Source organism: Drosophila teissieri, chromosome 2L, assembly GCF_016746235.2.
Source record: "Drosophila teissieri strain GT53w chromosome 2L, Prin_Dtei_1.1, whole genome shotgun sequence".
NCBI classification, from domain to species: Eukaryota; Metazoa; Arthropoda; class Insecta; order Diptera; family Drosophilidae; genus Drosophila; species Drosophila teissieri.
In genome coordinates this window covers 11,385,750-11,406,131 of record NC_053029.1, presented here as the reverse complement: position 1 = coordinate 11,406,131, position 20,382 = coordinate 11,385,750, and the positions used below count along the sequence as shown (strand labels likewise).

At 41.8% G+C, this 20,382-nt stretch overlaps 1 protein-coding gene across 2 annotated transcripts in view; it reads right to left on the bottom strand.

Annotated features, from left to right (window-relative positions):
- Window positions 1–19,591, bottom strand: part of LOC122626198 (serine-rich adhesin for platelets) — a 33,821-nt gene extending 14,230 nt beyond the window's left edge. For both annotated transcript variants that reach the window (XM_043806364.1, XM_043806365.1), the window contains exons 1-4: window positions 19,323–19,591; window positions 7,409–7,494; window positions 6,108–6,184; window positions 112–575 (exon numbers count right to left, since the gene is read on the bottom strand). In XM_043806364.1, the coding sequence (XP_043662299.1) occupies window positions 112–575; window positions 6,108–6,113 (470 nt within the window). In that variant the 5' untranslated portion in view covers window positions 6,114–6,184; window positions 7,409–7,494; window positions 19,323–19,591. The remainder of the gene's footprint in view (window positions 1–111; window positions 576–6,107; window positions 6,185–7,408; window positions 7,495–19,322) is intronic.
- Window positions 19,592–20,382: the final 791 nt, after the last annotated feature.

Genomic DNA, 20,382 nt, shown 5'->3' with positions numbered 1-20,382 from the left:
CAATGTATTTAACAAATTAGAAAGTGCCTAGAAGCCTTTCAAACACCTATCTGCACCCATCCAGTTTGGAGTTCCGCAACTCTCGGCACATTGGCACATGGGAGCACTCACTTTTCGGGCACTGGTGGTCGGACGAAGGGATCGTGTCCTGTGACGGCACTGTTCCGATTGTCGATCCGCTGCTGCTGGGCGGCCTTGTTGAACTTGAACATGGTGAAGGACTTCTTGGCGCTGGCCACCTCACACACACGGACGATGATCTTGCGGCTGCTCTTGAAGACCGTGTTCAGGGTCTTGTAGACGAGAATGGAGACGGACTTGGGGGTCTGGGGATTGTGGTGCGGATTGTGGCTGGGCTGTTGGGTTAGAGGTGTGGGCAGAGATTGCTGCTGCTTCAGTTGATGCACTGGAGCATGCGGCGCGGTCGACGCCGATGATTGTGATCGGGTGATGACTTTGCTTTCCCTCTGGAGATTATTCCGATGGCACTGATCCCGCTGATCCCGGTGGCAGCTGATGATGAGCTCCGGCTCCGGATGCGTCGATGCCGGCTCGTTGACCTCGCTGCAAGTGTCCTGTGGTGTTTGCAAGTGTTTTTTTTTTGTTTGTTGTTGTGGGAAGTTTCGAACAAAAGTTGAGTGGCCGCGGCAGAAATGGAAAGAAATATGCGGTAGAACGATTTAAAAATTGATTAATCGCGAATCGAGAACGTGGCACAGCAACGAAATGAAAACGAGAACGGACAGAAGCGCTTCGTGGAAAGTAAAATGGGGAACTCAAAAGCTATGAAAGCCATTTCTATTACCCCGGCATTTGCACTTGCTCAACAATCGCTCAAAGAGTGTGAAATAACTTGGGTTTAATTATTGCTGTAAAAGACAATCACAAAAGCATTTGAATAACGAACTTTGCCAAGTCCTTTTGTTTTCTTTCGTTTCGTTTCGTTTTTTTTTCTTTTTCAATGTGTGTGGTTGTGAAACGGAAGGAAAAGGATAATTAAATGAAGGATAAAACATGCTTTAGGGCATAGGCCAGTTTACCAATTCAACTAAACTAATTTACAGCCAATTTGTATAAAAGCGGTATCTAATTTTACGAAATTTGCATAATAATATTGCGTGAAACTCAAAGAAAATGATCTAACAAATTTCAGCGTGTCTTGAGTGTGGATATTTTAGCAGCCAATTGAAGTTGTAAAAATCGAAATTAGTTTGCTTGTGTAACATTGTGGTTTTTTTTTCAGCTTTGCTCTGGTGATTTAATTTGCTCTCAATTTGCTGGCTAATTTCAGCATCGCTCGATAATTTGACTTGCTGATGCAACGAAAGCAAATTTACCTACCGACTGCGATCTTTTAGGCAAACTTCGCTACAGTCCAAAGATGCAAGACACCTAAATTCAGGGTTCGATGATTACAGAATTTTAGTTTTCAATTCGATTCATACGTTTTGCAGGGGGAATGGTGGGAAATCCGGGGGGAAACAGCATTTAATGAATTGCGATGAGAGCGAAACCCACTTGACCCCGATCGATTTTAATTTTCACGTTTATATTTTCATCATTTAATTGATTTTCCCCGCTTAATTTCACAATCGTTTATTTTTTCGCTTGCGTTTGAAGCGGGTTTGTCTAAGCTTAATTGAATTTCACCGCAATCTGACGGTAAACAAATCTAAAAAAATATTGGGAGCAATTGTAATATTTAAAGTAGAATGTATTTATTTCGTTTTATTTGTTTAAATTGATTTGCTCTGTTTTGTGTTTGCACAAGAAATCCCTTTAAATGGAAATCAAATGTAATATATTTCTACAATTTACCAAACAATGAAATACCCATTTTTTAGAATTTACCAAATAATGAAATACCCATTTTCTAGAATTTACCAAATAAGATACCTGAATTAATGGATACAAATATTTTAGTCTTTCAAATTCCGAAATGCTTCAAGTGGTCAATAAACGTTCATTAAAATTGTTAAGCCAGTCGAGAATCGTTTGACAAAGTTATAGTTTTCAAGTATTGCAATAGCAAGAGTGTCTGTGAAGAGTGGCTTTGTTTTGAGCAGAGCAGCAATTAAAATATCTGATGCGATTTCCATTTCAGATGCCGCCGCACATCACTCACTACACACTACACACTACTCACTACTGTGTCTGTGGCTGTTTTGTTAATTAAAAAGTACACGCCCCTTCGTCATGCGAACTTTTGAAGTTATTTTACCGAAAGCGAATGCGTTGCAGTTCAACGAATGTCCTTCACACGAGCAAAAGTAAACCACAGCGGCAATAAAAACAACCACTTCTGCGCCGGCAACGGCGGCGAAACAATAGAAAGGACTTTAATAGACGCTTAAATAAATCATACGCCCCGTGCGCCGCGCCTTTTTCCCCTCAACAGCCGCCTTGCATGTGTGTGTGTGACATTGAGCCCTGTATGGAAGTGAAGCAGCCGTAGTTTTTGCACGTGTTACCAGCAGTTTGCCACCCCGCGGCGGCCTATTTGTCTAATTGTCTAATTCTAATTTTAAATTTGTTGTTTAAAGTTGCTGTTGTGGGCTGGTTTAATCGTATTTGCTTGTGCCCAGTGCCCCAGTGCAAAACCCCCTCAGCCCATTTATCTATATAGGAACCGCACACAAATGCTCAAAGTTCGTTTCTGCCGCTTACTCTTAAGACACTTTATTGATTTTCCTTTTGGGAGCGGTGTAAGTGGTTCGGTTTATTTTCTTTTAGCTTTCAGGTGTGCACTAGACAATCCCCACACCCCCGCCCCTGTTCCACCTGTCTGGGTGTCAAATTCGTATTCATATTCACAATCACAATCACGATATGTGAGTTCTGTTCTGGCTTATCCTTCACTTTGATTATTGCATTATCCTGTCCGTCACTGGCTTGTTGGCTTGTTCATTGCAAATTAAATTGTCAATTTCGGTAAATGGCAGTGGGAAACGCAATGGAGCAAGGAGAGAGCGCCACACAAATGGAAACAGATGTCATTAATCAATAAGGGGTTTAGTTCTGCGCTTCAGACATTCATTCTCAGCACTTTAATTGAATCGCCTATGGAAAGAGCTCAATAGCCAGATATTACTCATGCTTCAGGTTAAAAATAGCTGATAAACGTGCCCTTAGGCAATTACTAATTATTTTTTCGGGTATTATGTGGGCTTGAAAGCGAAATGATTAGGAAGTTGGGGAACTTCAGAAGGTAAACTTTTTCTTGAGCATTTGAATTTGAATTCGTATAAAAATGTTTCTGTTTTGTATAAAGCCTATAATACATTCTGTATAGTAATACAAAATATTTAGGTAATAAAATGTTTGAATATTTATTACGTTTACTTTAGAAAATTGTAATTTTGTATCTCGACGAGTTTTTGATGAACTTTCTAAGCAAATGTGGCTTTCTTTTATCATTTTTGGGTAATAATGCCTGCTTGATTAATCTACCAACACAGTCTGTACAGAACGACTTGATTGCCTTCATTTAATCTACCACGAAAATTTCAGGGACCAAAATAGAATTGCACATTAAAAATGATGATGATGGAGATGAAGACGATGAGCGGAGTGGCACCTGCTTTCGACGATTTGGGGCTTTTCCACCCTAGACCAGCACTTTCCACGACCTCTTCGCCTTCATTATGGTTGCACTCATTGTTGATTGGGTCAGACAAATTTGAATAAATTTTTAAATAGTTTGGGGTACGTCAAAAAGTTGTCAACGAGTTGACGGCCGCACGCCGTTTAATGGATTAGAATTTTTGGGGGAGCACCGAAATTAACTGTGCAAAGTTCCAACAAGTTTTACAAAGTATAGTAGTTCACTCGCTGACGCGCCGAAAAAGACGATTTAGACGAACTTGGCTGAATATTTAAGCCATGAAAACGTGGCCAACACGGTGCTCGGGTCGTCCGTTAATGAAGGTGCGATTCGAGTATCGTTGCGCCTGGGGCGAAAACTATGAATTTTCTTTATTCCAGTCGAACAGAGGTGTGTTCTTTGTATGCACGAATGTATATATGTATAAACGATTGTGGGTGAGTGGCTCAGAGTGTTTGCGTGTCCATATCGCTTCACGTTTGTGGTCGTATTTGCGGCTGACTCGTCGGTCCGACTAGCCCTCTCACTCGCTCCCCTGCGACTGCCGACCGACTGTCTGTCTCGCTTGCGACTGTGCGTTTTCCCCTTCTAACTGGATTATAAAAATTGATTTTTAATTTTTATGACAATTTTCCAACTGACTCATGGCGAGCGCCGTCGCTTGGCATTCGCCAAGAACGAAAGAATGTTCATTCCATGCCCATCAGCTCTCCTTTGGCCAACCGAGCCAGCGAATCCCCTCCATCGAATCCCATTTGAACTTGGCATGCCAGTTTGTTTTTCTTGACAATGGGCTAACAATGTATGGATAATTTACCGTGGGGCCAGCGATAAGAACGGAATTGCTGGCACCAGAAGGGCAAGGTCAAAGCAAGTAGATTGTTTTACTATTTACATTAGCTAGGAACTGAACAAGTTTTTGCTTCGTTTATGCATGACTAAGTGGAAATTCCTAATAAGCTAAATATTATTTTGATAACTAGTATATATATCTATGCTAACAGTTTCCTTGCTGATTTACATTTGAACTTTTCAAAGTCCAAACTATATCTTACTCGAATTTGTATTATAATATTTCCTGGGCACATCAACTTTTTATTATCCTTGCTTCATCGCTAACTCCCACTGTGCCATGTCTGCCATTAAAAGTGTGGGAGGTGTGTGCTTGCGGCAAATAGTCGTGATGTTGCCCACTTCGTGACACATTAATCATGACCCGCTCAACGACTGTTTACCTTCGCTCTGACCAGCACCCAGCACCCATCCACCCATCCCCACCCACTCATGGCCCACTCCATTTTGCACAGCTCCCAGGACATTCGGTTGTATGCAAATATTACAGTTTGTTTGTTTGCTGGTTTGCCTTTGATCGCTCCATATGGAAATTGGAAAACTTTTTACGCGCTGGCCTCGCTTCCTCGCGTGAAGCCAACTTCAAAATGGAGGAGAGCCAAATGAAAATGGAAGCCGTTCGGCGCGGTCAGTTGTCCTTAAAGTGCGTTCTAGCTGCGTGTCCTTAATTGAAATTTGTAACTCCTAGCCTGACATTTACAAGGCAAAGGTACACTAGAATAATAAGTAGCTTTACCAGTGGCTCAAAAAAATGTTACAAAAGTAACAGACGTAAAAACGACTTAAACAAAATTCCAATAAATATTTATCTTTCTTAAGTAATCTATAAGTTATACGGCTACTGCGGCATTGAGCGGCTTGATTCATAGAAGCTCTACTGTATATTTATGGCATATATTTTTCACTGTCTGTCCGGACGAAGTGGCGCCAACCATCGTAATGGATCCTGGCATAGGGAACGGGATGAGGAGGCCAAGTGGTCACCGCCCTCTAAAATGCCGAAAGTCAACTGCGTCATTGTTGGGGAGAACCGACCAGCCCCAGCTGAATTTCCTCCATTTTCCGAGGGGTGAGATAAAGGGAGCAGGGCCCGGCCAGGCCCATTTCCAGTGACCTTGCATCATTAACTTAATTGCTCAAACAGTCGTCGGTCCGTCCAATTGCCGGCCTGAATTATTCAGTTGTTCTGCTCGGCCAACTGGCAATTTTGCGTCTTTACTAATGTCACCACAAGCTCATAGAGCTCATAGAGCCCATAGAGCTCATAGAGGACGCGCTGTCTCCCTCTATTCGGGGCTGCACTGGAAAAGCCATCCGACGGAGCAGTTTTTCCATGGGGGCTAGTGAAAATGCCCACGTGCATTCGGTGTGGTCGTTGGCCCGTTCACGTTGTCCCTCCTTTTTAAAGGGGCGTCACGTGTAGCGGGGCTTAGTCCCCACCACAATTTGACATTTTTTACGAAAACAAAATGCAGAGATACAAGGAGAAAAAACCAGACCGAAACAATTTTCGCCGGACTAATTGGATTGAAGAGTTTTCCTGCTGCGCTTTTGTCAGCGCATATTGCAACAGAAATATTCATATTTATTTATATTTATGAATTCACTGGGGGATATCAGGAAAGCCTATAGTATATAGTTGAATACATACCTGCATCGTCTTATCCAGTATGAAATCACAACAATTCCACCCAATACCAAACCACCTAAGGCACACCAAAAGAGGGTCTGAAAGGAATGAAGGCAAAAAGTAATTATTAGTTGATATTTCCAAAAAGTAATATGTATATATAAAGATATAAAGTGATAACAAAGATGCGTTCTATGCAATCATCAATCATTTTTATATTTATAAATCAGGAAAGCTTTTCCTACAGCATTAATTTTTGCCGAGCCCAAAAGTAATCAATTATTTCAGCTGACCTTTTCGCCGTCTCCTCTCATCGATGTCCGAAAGATAGGACAATTATCTTTAACACTTACCAGACTTGACGTTTTTTACGTAAAGTTCGGTGAACAACTTGACATCTTTTTCAAAGGATCATTAACTTTTTACAACTCCTTTTTTATGGCAGACTGGTCAGAGATTTTAATCAAATTGAATATATCTGTTTAATGCTTTCTTTAGGGAAGTTGCTAATCATTTGCGAAAATAATCGTTTTAACTTTGCGGACAGACGGACATGCAAGACCCGAATTTGGCTTCAGATTTGGAGGCGGATCATCAATTTTGCAGCCAGATATGTCAATTGCAGTTGGCATTTGGGGTCAGAGAGGAGGCCAAAGAATGTCAATCCGGGCACGAGTCGATAGAAATCAGATTGTGTGTGCAGGAATCTGTCGATTCACTGGGGCACGGGGTCAGGAATGATTTATTGATAAAATGCCTGGATAGATCATGAAATATGCATAACCAAAAGGAGAGGAAGGAAGCAATGTCTTTATTAAATGCTGACTTAAATGAATTGCTTTGGTATATTTAGGTTTGTCTCCTGTATTTCCTACATTAATTTGATTTAAGTGATAAATGATCATGAGTTTAAATCAAATGTGACGTGTTTCCATGACACAAGACCTTTCAAAAGATGGAAAGTCACATTTGCCGCCAATTCGGCATTTTCCAAACAATTTTCGAGCAATAAAATTCAATTGCCAGGACACACACTCGAAGGCATCCTTTGTGCCCTGCTCTTGGGCTCATCCTGTCACTGTGGAACTTCCTGCCAGCCTGGCATCCTGCCAAAGCTGAAACAATGCCACAGCAGCCACCATTTCCACCATTTCATTCGGCATTTGTGGCCACTTGTCTCCGCCTAACTATTTTTTGGCAACGACTCTGGCTTTTTGGCCCGCCATTTTTATGCCTCAATAATTGCAAAAGCCAAGAGTGGTCACATTGTGAAAATTATCATAAATTATAAGAAAATAAGCGAAAGTTTAAGGCATACTTACAATCCAGTAGTGCGTTTCAGTATGTCTGCTTGGATTCAATTGCATCGCACGTTCCTTTCATCTAAGAGCACGTCGCAGTTGGTTAGCTGCAATGGAGAATCCAGAGATTGGGTTAAATAAAGTTTCATCATAGTAATAGGAGCTGCACCTGCAAGGCGGAAATTGTATTTCTCTTCTCGTATTTCAAAGTTTTCTTTCTTGAAGCAAATGTCAAGCTTAATAACAATATCAGTTGCCTGATGCTATCACAACTATTACATGTTTTCGATTATAAAAAGAAGATAATACTTTACAATAGAAACATTGTGTCTTTTGATTAATCGCAGAACAAGAAAATCCCATTCAAATCACTTGAGTGTGTTTGGATTCCCTACTTGTTGGCTGAATATTGACCACTGGCCCGAAATCCAGGTTCTGTAATTACACATTTATTGATTCGTCTTTGGCCCGAATATAATTGCCAAAATAGCAAACACTGCCGCCCACTGAGTGAACTCAGCTGAGCCAACAGCAAACGCGATTAGCCCTGCTCATCGAATTTTAAGAGCACTTTGTCCAGACTGGAGTGGTGGGAGTGGCGAAATGGGGCGGATGTCCAGGCAAAGTTTCGACTTGGGCTGGACGAGTGGGGGAGCTCATTGCGTTTGATTTACGAGGACTTGTTCAATGGAGCGCACTCAATATTTTAGTAGCTGCCGCCTCCGCAATTATCATCTTCAACGTTCCAAATGTCCTTGCCTGAAATGCTATGCCTTACTTTTGGCATTTACGCAGGACGAGCTGGAGGTGGGAAATGGCAAACTGTTGATTTCCCTGCTTTTCCCATCGCAACTGTCAGTCATGTTCTGGTTCGGCACGCGTCTGAACTTTGAACTTTTCGGGAAAAACAAATGCTGCATATGTATGTGCCTACTTCTTGAATCTTCCATAAATGAAATCCAAATAAAATCAAACGCGCAATCACGTAATGTAGTTGACTTACACAGCCAATGAAATCTAAGCATTCGATTTAATATTCTATTCTTCTAACATATAAATTCTGAGCACAGAGACACCCCTAAACTCAATACCTCCCTTTGCATTTGACCTGATTTACCGCTTCTCAATACACTTTTTGTACAACGAAATATGCAAATTTCTCCAACTGACTCTTCAAGTGTAATCAATGCTTTTTTACTATTTCAAGGCTCTGGTGGCGTTAAATTTGCATAGTGCCACTTGCGTGCATTGCATAAATAGATTTTACCCTCTCACCAAACCGAAAACGGCTAAATTATACAGAAATCGGAAAAGAATTGCAGTAAGTTCGTGAGCAAAGTATTAGGAAACATTGATTTCGAGTGTTATGCGTGTAAATGCTTGGATGTTCAAATAGAAAATGGCTCGAATTTAAGTTACTTCATAGACTAGGCCTTCCTACAATATATACAAGTAAATACTTAAAAAAAATGTATATAGGTTTGCCAAAGCCCCATAGTCTACCTCATTAGTGTATTATTTATTTCCGATAGATCTGCATTAGCAATTACGCATTCAACATCCGCAAATGAGGTAATCTGAATTGATGACAAACGATCGAGGAGTGCAGGCCAACACTCGCAGTTTATTCCCCAGGCTCAGATGTCGTTTTTATGCCGCACATGAATTCCGTCAACGTCCCATCAACAAACACTCATATACGAGTACCCCCACACCACCTAAAATCCAAATGTGTTGGCATATGTTATGAAATTAACGAGTTTACTTTGTGCGGGCGGCATTATAAACAGGCAAACACAAATGGCCTAATAAAATTGTCAATAATGCGACAGCCGCACGCGGTGCGGAAATCAAATGAGGGTTAGCAAAGTGCGCAGAGTGCGGGGAGTGCTGGGATAAATGCTGACGACGAGGACATTACTCATACGCAACGTGTGCACCCTTCGACCGGAAATCAACTGCAGCTGACCAAAAATCAGTGTCACTTTCAGCGGGTTCATTTATCATCGCTTTGCCTTGGCGTCAGCCAAGGATTGTGGGTCAGAGGAGCAGGTCCTGGGGACTGGGGACTGGGTCCTGGTCCTGGGGCAGCTGTCATGTTGAGCCAGTCAACGTGATTTGTCTCGACGCCAGTCAAATCAAGTTTTTCCTAGGAGTCCTGCCCTTTCGCTGGTCTCACACTGAGCAAAACTTGTGCTCCATACAGGAGAGTTATTATTCCCACTTTTTCTTCGTCCTATAAATTGTTTTTGAAAGCGTTTTTACTAAATATTTAATAGCTTTTGATATTGTAGCTCACGCTTTTCTTACATAGTAATTTGTATAAGCTCTGCACTCTTGTTTATGGAGATTCTAATCTCTGTGCATGAAAACCGCACCCATTCTCGGGCTGGCTGCGTTGGGAAAATGTGGTGCCAAGTGAAAACTTTCAAGGCCCCACGCACACATTTCCTGGTTGTTGCGTGTAAACTCATAATTTGGCGGCACGGCGAAAGTTTTGCTTAGAATTCGTTGTCGCTCAATTTGATGCGTGCGAATGGGCGGTAAGCGTGGGGCGTGGCACTCCAGGCACTATTATGATTATCGCTTGCGAAAACATTAATTAGAAGGTCATTGGCGAACAGCAAGAGCTGTTCGTTAATAATATTAATTAAGCCATTACGCTCCACGTCCATTTGTGTTCGTTGAGTGTCAATGGAATGGCATTACCCAAACTTAATTGCAGCAAAATGTAATGTGCCACTGGAGAGGGGAACTACGGAAGGACTAATTGTAGCCACTTACACTTTATTAGTTAATAGTTTCAAGCTTAGCCAGCTAATTGAGAGCTTAGGTAAAAAAATAAGAAAATCTTAAGGGTATCCTCTTGAATTTACAATACCACAGTCAGTATAGCACAAGATATGGTTGAAAGTATATAAAATGTTTCAGCATTTCATTGAGCACCTAAATGCAGCCCAGATGTGCTGCGAACTGTTTCCCTTCCATTTAATTCTATCGCATTTGCCATTTCTTTCGGCTCATCTCTCGCATTTTCCCATTTCCGCAGATCAACCAAATGGCAATGGCAATGGTAATGGCCAAGAAAAGCGGCCGAGTGGCAGGAAAGGCAAACAACGGCATGGAAAACTAGATAATGTGGCAAGCGAGTAAACAAATCTCGCCATGGGCCTCTATATACAAAGTTGGTCAGTTCCGCACAAGTCGGCGTAGAAAATGGACGCCGGCTACTCGCCCCGAAAAGTACGTGGAAAATTATCATTATTCAACTGTGTGTTTTGTGTTTTTGGGTGTGCGAGTGTGTATCTGTGTGAACGAGTGTGTGTTTATACGTTTGTAAATTGAATTTGAAACGAAACGCAATTAAAGAATGTGAAATCTGATCGAATTGCAATGCAATCAAATGCGAATTCAAATCAATAAAATTGATTACAGAGGGGTGCAGAAAGCGGCCCGGAAAAGCGGTCGGAAAAGCGGGCGGAAAAGCGGTCGGAAAAGCTTTCACCGACAGTCCACGACTGTGACTTTTGTTTGGGCAGATCGCAGGATTGACCACCACCCACTGGAAATGCGTTTTTAATGTTCCAGCAATGTGGTAATGACACAGAGTCCAAGCCCACCATCTGCGGATGCGAACTCACCTGCCGCACTTCGTGGCCATGTTCGACCTTTTCGTCTTTCACCTTTCACCTCCCCCTCCTTCCCCCTTACACAGAACCGGATGTAATAAAGGCGAACGAAGACGGACATGCAACGGAAGTGCAGAAACACCCCTCGCGACCAACTGCCCCCCTGCAGTGGGTGCCTCGTAAATTCGGATGGTTTCTGTTATTTACGGTCTGTTTGATTGCACAACAATGTGTTTATGTGGAAGGTGACATTTGTAATTGCCAAGGAAGCCGGGAAGTCGACCCCGACGACATTCACATTCGCACAAAGCCATAATAGTAATGGCAAACGTAGTAGGACGTTGCAGGTGATGGCACTAACCATAAATCGCGATTGCTATCCGAAGAAATGTTTTTTGGAATGTGTGTTGCGCATTGCGAGGTCAGCCTTAAAAAGTTAAAAATAAAAGTGCGCCAATTGGCTTTCTAGTCTAGTGTTCTCGCCGTTTAAAAAACATTGAGATTAATGTACTTCGATCAGTTTTAAATGTAAAACTAGAATTTGAAGAAGTTCTTTTAAGTTCAATGTAATAAGAGCTCAAATACTTACATCGTAGCTAAGATCAATTTGGAAAATGCACTCAAACATATAGCAAAATATATATTTACTTCCTTTTTCGATATTTTTCCACTGCTGCTTTGGGTAAATATTATTAATATATATTCTAGTAATATGCCAAATCTGGCAGCCACAGGCTTCGCTCATGGAATCGAAGCTGAGCAAACAAAAGTGTTGATCGAATATATTTTTATTAAAATGTTATCCCAGCAGACACCTCCTCACAATCCCCAAACCATGTGCCACTGAATCCTGAATCAGTTGCTGGTTGGCTGCCACGTCCTTGTTGACGCTTTGTTTGTTTTTCCCTCAGTCGTCGTCTTCGTCTTTTTTATTTCGTGACGCCGAGTAAAATTGAATTCAGCTGAAATCTCTTTGAGTTGCTCACACGTTTTTATTATTTCACGGAACAAACAGAAAGCCCTACCATCCTTCCAGGATTTATCCTTCGCCCGCCGTTATTTTCTGTCAAAATTGAAAAGTTTCTTGCGGAACAGCCGGCATAAAAAGCAAGAAATAAGTTCATAGTGCCAAGAAGGATATCAGCGATGTTGCGGCCATGTTTGCCTTGCTGTCGCCTGGCATTTTGGAAAATGTTTTGCATGCGAATGTTGTCCAAGGACACTTTTGTGCCGTCCTCCCGCCCCTAAGCATTCCAGCCCTGACACACATTTTCCTTTTCCGCCGAGAAGCAGCGGAAGTGCCACCAAAACGCTGAAACGGTTTCGCTTACACTGCCTACCGGTAAAGAGATTAATTAACCGATTCCGGCTGCCAGTTGGCACATTTCCCTCCTCGCTCGCAGTTAATTAGCGCACTCTCTTGGTTCGGGGAGGGGGTGGTGTGTAATTTCCCGGGAAATCATTGCAGAAAGTGCTGACGTCATTGACATATGCCCCAAGCTCCAGATGGCCAGCGAATGCAACCAACCCGCAGACGCAGACAATGCCTCAATTAATCCCCATAATGGTCGAAAACCGCAGCAACATTCGGCCCACAATGTCAGTCTCGTCCCGAGATGTTGACACTTGTCAGTCGTCTTTTGTTTCCGCGGCAATCAGTCGAACAAATTGCTCTGGAACGCGGCGCGGAATTATAACTGGCTATGGGATAATTGTTATCTGCCTGCTGACGGATAACTGATGGCATGCAAATGGGCTCAAATCAACGTCTGAGCTGGCTTACAACAGCCGTCAGATCTGACGTCTGCCCAAGGAAATCAACCATGATTTAGACCACGAGCCTATTAAATATGTCATAGTATTTCATCATCTGATATATGTATCCCAAGAATTCCAAAATTAAAGTTTAAATTTAGAATAGCAACTTGACTAATTGTTGCTGGAAATAGCTCTGCACAATTACATTTCGCAATCAATAACAATTTGCTAAAATGGTGACCAATATACTAATTATGAATTGCTTTTCATTTACTTTTACCTCAAAGCTTTTCATACAAATTGCCATGCAGATGCTTAACTATTTCAAGTGCTGTTGACTTCTGAGTTGCAATGCATTCAACATTTACCAAGTTTCAATAAAATATTCCGAGAACGAAACCCATCAGTTTGATATTCAGCTTTCGTTTGTTTTTTTTTTCCGTGCGACTGATTTGCGAAAATAAAACGTTTGCAATTAATAAAGAGTCCAGCCAGACGCAAACACGTATATTCAGACTGTGCATAAATGATTAATGATTGGACCTCTGTCCTGTGTCCTGTGTCCTGGCCGTGTCCTTTCTATTCGCAAACGATGCGCAAAGGACCGTTCACGGAGGACTCACGTCTGCTGTCCACGCTGCTTTTGCATAATTAAATCATACTCAATTGCTCCACATTTTCCCGACTTTTCCCGCATTACTCGTTCTCTAAGTCGGTGGCTGTCAGTCATTTTTGGCGCTTTGCTTGTTCGCCGGCATTATCTGGACCCCTGGTGCTTTACCTATTTTTTTGGGGCTTAAGTGGACCATTATCCTATCCTCCTCGCCTATCACTTTCCAATACCAACAGTTGAGTGCGGTTTGCTGCTATTCCGCTTTGATTTAATGAAAGGATGTGGATTATTTTTAATGCGAATCTAAGAAGTTAAGTCAACGGCGGAAATTCCTAGAGGAGACTCAATCCTCTTGGCTTTCTGCAAACTGAATTCCATTCAAAAGTATGTTTATACAGTTTCCATTTCACCGACTGAATAAACTTCTCAATCGCAATCGATTAAACGGCTGAGCTCATGCATATAAACTGTAACCAAAACGTCTTCGTTTGAATACCTCAATCCGAATGCAGGGAATACCAGCCTTTGGGGAGTATATGTACAGTGATCGTTTAAATGTTCAGTTCGGTTGGAACCACCTGCTAATCCAACGCTGTTCAGGGCCAATTCCGGTCCCCTTTCACTCAGTTAACTTGGGGATTATGCAAATGGATGTGCTCTCCAGTTGACTTGAGTCCTCCCAAGCTGTGTCCCGCTTTCCATTATCTCTGTTGGATAAGTAATTATGCCAGAAATTACAATAAACTTGCATTCGCACACAAATTCATTTGCATATCCCCTTTGGGCGGGGCTTGGTCATAACATGCGACCACAATTTGACATTTGCTTATTGAGAAAGCTCGGTGCGGATCTCCTTTCACACTGAGCGAAAAGTGGGTGAATCTGCTCGAATGTTCCTGTCTAAAATGTAACCAAACATATAATGTATGATCTACTTTAACCATTTCATAGTTAAAATGCACCAAATACATTATTTAGAATAGAAGGGTACCGCAAAGTTTAATTGGATGATAAGTGCACTATTATTTTACTTAGTATATGTGGGTGTGACCCAAATACGACGAGTCGGGCGATGGAAGAAGCTCGTACTGGTGCATACTAAACTGCGGTTGTGGTCCATATCATAGCGTACCTGAGCAAGCGACTCACAGGCGAAAAACCCCTTAGGCGTCTTCTTTGTGTGAGATGTTTTGCTTGGTTTTGCTTTGTCTATCTCTATGCCCCTTGCTCTTTGTTTCACACAAAAGTGGGTTCAATCCCATTCAAAAGGAGGATGTATCCTCTGAGAACTGGCCCCGAACTGTTGACCGATTTAATTATGATTGCCGGCCTGCGAGTCCCGGTTAAGCCAAAAACAAATCACAAACGTTGGTCCAGCGAAGGAGGCCACGGAAGCAGATCAAATAGAGAGTGAAGAAAATGGCCGAAAAGGAAACCACAATAGCCATTTCAGTCCATTAGCTGTTAAGCCAATGACAGGACAACACGGCCAGGACAACAAAAGCAGCAAAAACTGCGACAGGAACAGCAGCCGCACGTCGTAATAATGTCGTCAAAGTGCGGCTCACCTGCTAAACTCAGCCGTTGCCACAACTCAACACTGAGAGAAACAAATGTGGCGACAAATAAGTTGTATTCAACATTTCATTTTGATAATGCAAAGTGCACAAAAACATTTTAGCTAACCAATAACCGATTCTAATTGAATGTTTATATTTAATTTTTTGTTTATCTTCATACTTTAATTATAAGTAAGTTTCTTTTTTTCTTGTAACGAACACAAAAGTTCGTTGGTTTCATTCAAAGTTATGACCCCAATGGGAATCATCACAACAATTAATTAAAGGTTTCTTTTTCTTTCCGTGCACTACGTTTTGCAGCACCCCGCCGCTTCCCACCATGAAAAGTTGCCACCTGCAGCGGCGACTGTTGAAAGCTGGGGTTTTTTGCGCTTTCCCCCGTTCCTCTGCATTTCTTTCAGCATGGGGTAAAGTAGGACAAAGTGGGACGCTCACCCCGGGAAAGTTGGCCTGGTCAGCAGCCCGATTGTGGGGCTAATGAATAAATGAAACTGTCGCCGTGCAATGGCCAAACGAGCGAACCGGAAATGCGCATTTCAAATGCGAGCGCCATGTTTAATTTCCAAATTACACCAACCAGCACATGTGTGTACGTTGGTATATGTATGTATGCGTTGGTATTTATGTGCGGCTGGCAATTAGTCGCGATTGGCAGCAAATTTGTACCATTTACCTGGTTGCACCTCTCTGCATTTAGGGCCTGCCAATGCAAAGCGGAAATATGATTTGTGTTTCAGTTTCGAGCAGCGGAAACGGAAGTTGTTGCTCGCATGTCGAACGGATCAACACCCAGCACACTCTCCGCACTAAGGATTACTCACTGAATGCGTGGTTATGGTCATAAAATTAAATACATATCGTATTTGTGCACGCACACATGTATACGCTTAATTGGTTACTTTGATGCGTGGGTCAGCTCGTTTGTTATGCAAATTGATTGTTAATTGAATCGGTAATTGTTCATTTGGGGCAAAGAAAACACGATTGGGGTCAAGGAGATTTAAATTATTATAGATTTAAATAATTAGAACGCCACTGGCCAACTCATTATCAGCTTAACAATAAACAAAAAGCATTGCCTACTTTTAAGCCCAACTTGAAACAAAACTTTGCGGTTAGATAAAACCCACTCAACTTAAACAAAACTCATTGGAAAACTTTATAATTAGTTGTCCTGGTGAATGCAAATTTACGGCTTTCCCCCTTTTTTTCATTTTGCTGATGCTGCATATTGGAAATGACTTCGGGTAATAAATTAGAATTATATTACCGTGTGCTGGCAATATATCGACACGAGGAAAATATGCATATTTCCCGATTTATGACGGGAAGGGTGGAAAAATAGGGGTGGGAATTGCCGCTAATGTCATAGTGACCTCCACACACAGTGGGAGCTGTCATTTCGATAAGAGCTCACTTTATCTGTTTGCAAAAATGCATTAAATAGACACCCAAAAGAAGAAATACATCGATCATCATAAAATATATATATATATATATGTTAAGATTACTATTTTAGTTACAGCTATATAGTTATATTTTGAATGATTTTGTTTCTATTACTTTAATAAACTTTTGGATATCTGAAAAAGAGGAACCTGCTAGCACTTACATTTTCCAAGAGTATTCGCCAGCAGCTCACACAATCCACAATTTTCTTCACTCCCACAATTTTCCGCTGCTTGTCAAAGTCATTTACCATCACAAGGCTGCCTCGACTTTGTGCCCCACCACCACCTTTGGGTTTCAGAACCCCCGCCTTGGTGGAAACTCGATGCGCAGAATAAACGTTATTTAAGTTAATTTTATTGCTGGCATTTGTAAAATGTCAAACTCCGTCCACCAGGATATTACCCCAGGTTTTCCTTTGTGGCGATGTCTTTGATTTCAATTTTCTTATCGCAGATCATGTGTGATTGTCGTTTGTCAAATTGGGACAACAATGAGACCACTTTTTTGGGGTAGGCAAAGGTCAAACCCTGACCTTTCCAGCGAGCCCATAAATATTATGACTGCCCTAGTCGATAATCTCTTCAAAGTTCCCGTCGCGCGCTGGACTTTTAATGAATGTCAGAAAAGCACATAAACAAAATTTCCAAAGCCACGCCCACCCACAACGCCCCCTGACCCACACAAACACACACATGGGTGAAAGCCCAAAGCGACTGCGAAACAAAATGTGGCCAACTTTGACCTTTTTCGAAAAGTGAAATAAACAAACAAATTGAAAGCAGCACACAAAACAAATCCTGGACAAAGGGGGAGTGAGCGATGGGGCGTGGCCAACATGGCAGGATGAACTAATTCTCTGGCACTCCAAAAAAGGGCTCAAAATAAACATTTCGGCTGGAATACGACGCATAAATCAGCGAAGATATATAAGATTTTGTCGATACGAAAACGTTCATGGGCAATTCTGAGGGTGCTGAGCGCAGAAAGGGGTTAAGATGGTTTATTGTCTGGCCTGAGTAATGACTGGCCTGCCAAATCAAGCGCTTTGGTATCAGGACTTTCCCCACACAAACTCATGTGAGTCCTCACAAAGTCCTGCTATTTTTCTTTCGTGAATCCATGATTCACTTGGTTGTCTATTTTTGGAATCACCGCCAAGAAAATCTCAACGCCTGTTATCCTCACACCCCATGACCTTTGTTGTCTTTGTCAAAACAAAGCGAAATATGGCCAAAAGTTTTACGCATACGCAGCGTTTGCCGTTTGAACTGAGGCGTTTGCATAATTAGCATAAATTTGGGAAATATTGTAGGCGACACTTGGGCGCACTTAAATGTTATCGCCGTCCGCAGGAAAATCGATTCAGTCGAGTGATCTAAATTAACATGAAAATCGAATCAGCAAATGGGAAAAAGGAAACAAGAAGAAGCGAAAGTCGGAATCAAATAAAAATGTTTGCACAAACACAATAAATTTGGGGAAACGTTAACAGAAAAATGTCCACAAAACAAATCGTTTTCTATCAGATTAACACAGGACAATAACCGGTAGAGGAAAATGAAATGTTTTTCTTTGGGCATCTAAGTTTCAAATAATAGTCATTAAATGTTGAGTTATTTCTTTTTGTTACGTTTTCCAGAATATACCTGTGCTTCATTTTTATTAATTTTCTTGGATATAATTAAAAGAATAGGAATTATTTTTCAAAAATAATAGTATATCCAAAGCAATATAAGAGTTACTGCTGCTTAATCCAGAAAATGTTTTAAAAGTCTGTTACCGGTAGTAACCCAATTGAATTTCCTGTCAATGCCACTTTCACTGATTCCATTTGGGTTGCCTACTCTCTCCAGTGAGAGAGAGTTAAAAAAAGAAAATTGTCTATTTTTGGAAATCCGGCTGCTCTGTCTCCGCTTTTTCTCTCGTAAAATGTGGAGGGACGGACATTAGCTGTCTGCTCGTTTGGTATCCCAGCCCCTCGAGAAACTTCCGAATGGCTTACGGCTATAATCCGGCAGTAAACTGAGTAATGTACCGCTAACGCAAAAGGCCTCCTTTCGAACCACCCAGAAGACCATTTTGCTGCTGCTCTGCGTCTGCCAATGTCCTTGGGCGCACTGCATTCCAATTGAGATTGAGAAAGAAACGCAGCGGCATTCAAAGCAATCCGAGCGCGTTCCTCAAGGGTTCTCTTCACCAAAATATAAGCAGGGGTAGATGGTAGACGCAGATGGATAAATGGGTACAGGACTCTAGCTTTACGATGGCGACTTAACTGTCTCATTAGGAATAGTTCGTGCAGTTGGCGCTGCAATTACCGCATGGGGAGCTGCAGAAGAGAATGGCAATGGATGCTCCATTGAACGCCGACAATCATCATCTCCTAATGCACTTGCTTTTGGCTGATGGGGCGTATGCGTAATATGCAGCCATAGTCCCCCATGAAGTTCAGGCAGCTGTAGAAAACGATAAACGCACTGAATCGCTGGCAAATTGCAATCAGCATTGAACCAAAGTTATGGAGAGTTCTGAGAAAAAGTTGTTGACCTCCTACGGGGTTGATGGGTCCTGCTTTCAGCTAGAAACCGGTCTTAATATGCATATATATTCTGATATCTACAAATAACTCCTAAAATGTTGTGAATTTATATAATATGCTGTCGGTTTTTAACAAGCTTACTTTAATTTACTTAACTTAAACATATTTTGTTAGATATCCAGTTAACCATAAGCTCATCAAACTCCATTAGATTCCACACAAGTCTTAATTACTTCTGGCTTTGAACTGGCTTAAACACATAGATACGCATTGTGGTTGCCGAATAATTGCATTTAAAGCCCTTCACTTTTCAAATAGGTCATAAAAGGCCACCACCTTCCCCATTGTCAACCACTGAACTCACCTGTAACCAGGAAAAGGTGAGAAGAGCTTTGAGTTGGCTTTTACTTAGGAATTCCTCTGTTTTGCTTGCCTATTTTCCGGTATTTGATTATCTGGTTTATTGATGGTTCGAGATTCGGTTCTTTAATTGACTTATTGCCGCTGAAATTTGCACTCGCGAGAGTATCTCAAAGATGCGGTTGTATCTTACAGATGCGGATGTATCTCGAAGATGCGATGCGGTGCGGACTGATGCGATGCCCTTACGCGACTGAATTTCGGTGTGTTTGGTGCTCGGTGCTTTCTGGACTTCGGTATGTTTCCTATTCGGATTTTTCGGTGTCCATCGGCTCTTTGTTCTCTCCGCTCGCCGTTGTTTTTGTTGCTCCTGGAGGGCAAACAATTTGTGTTTTTGTGGGACAACCAGCAAACAAAAGCACAAGGAAACTGAATCAAAATAAATGCCTTAAATAATTAATGGCATTCCCAATGACGGCCGTATGCGAATCACCAATGTATATAATCAAATTTTTGTTAATCGGTCATCTGACTTAGTTTTCCAATTCAAGTGTAAATTTGTTTAAAATTTAATTGAAGCCCAACGTTTTATTCGCGACGCGCCAGAGAATCGGTTGAAAATTACACTGAGAAATAGAGACGTCCACTCCGCTGGTTGACTCGAACTGGATTGAAAAGCTGCCAGCTGCCAGCCGCTTGCCGCCTTTATTTCCTCCCGAAAGAGAGTGGAAAGCCGAGAGACAGAGAGAAAGTGTCCAAAATGTTCCATTTGTGTGCTGTCTTCCATTGACACCCTTTTTCCCTTTTCGGTGGCTTCGCCTGTTCTGTTCCACTGCCACTCGTTCCGCTCTGGCTCTCTCTGGATTCGTCCAGCTGATTGCCCCTTCCAGGAGCTTCGACATCCGCCAGTATCTGATGGTATCTTCTGGATAACGGGTTCATGCCAGTCAGCTGATTGAGCTCCCTATTCTTGGTGCCCCCATTTTACTTACTTATTTCATTTATTTTGAAAATAAATGTTAAAGAAATGGTACGTGATGTAGAAATTTGAACAAGCAACTGAA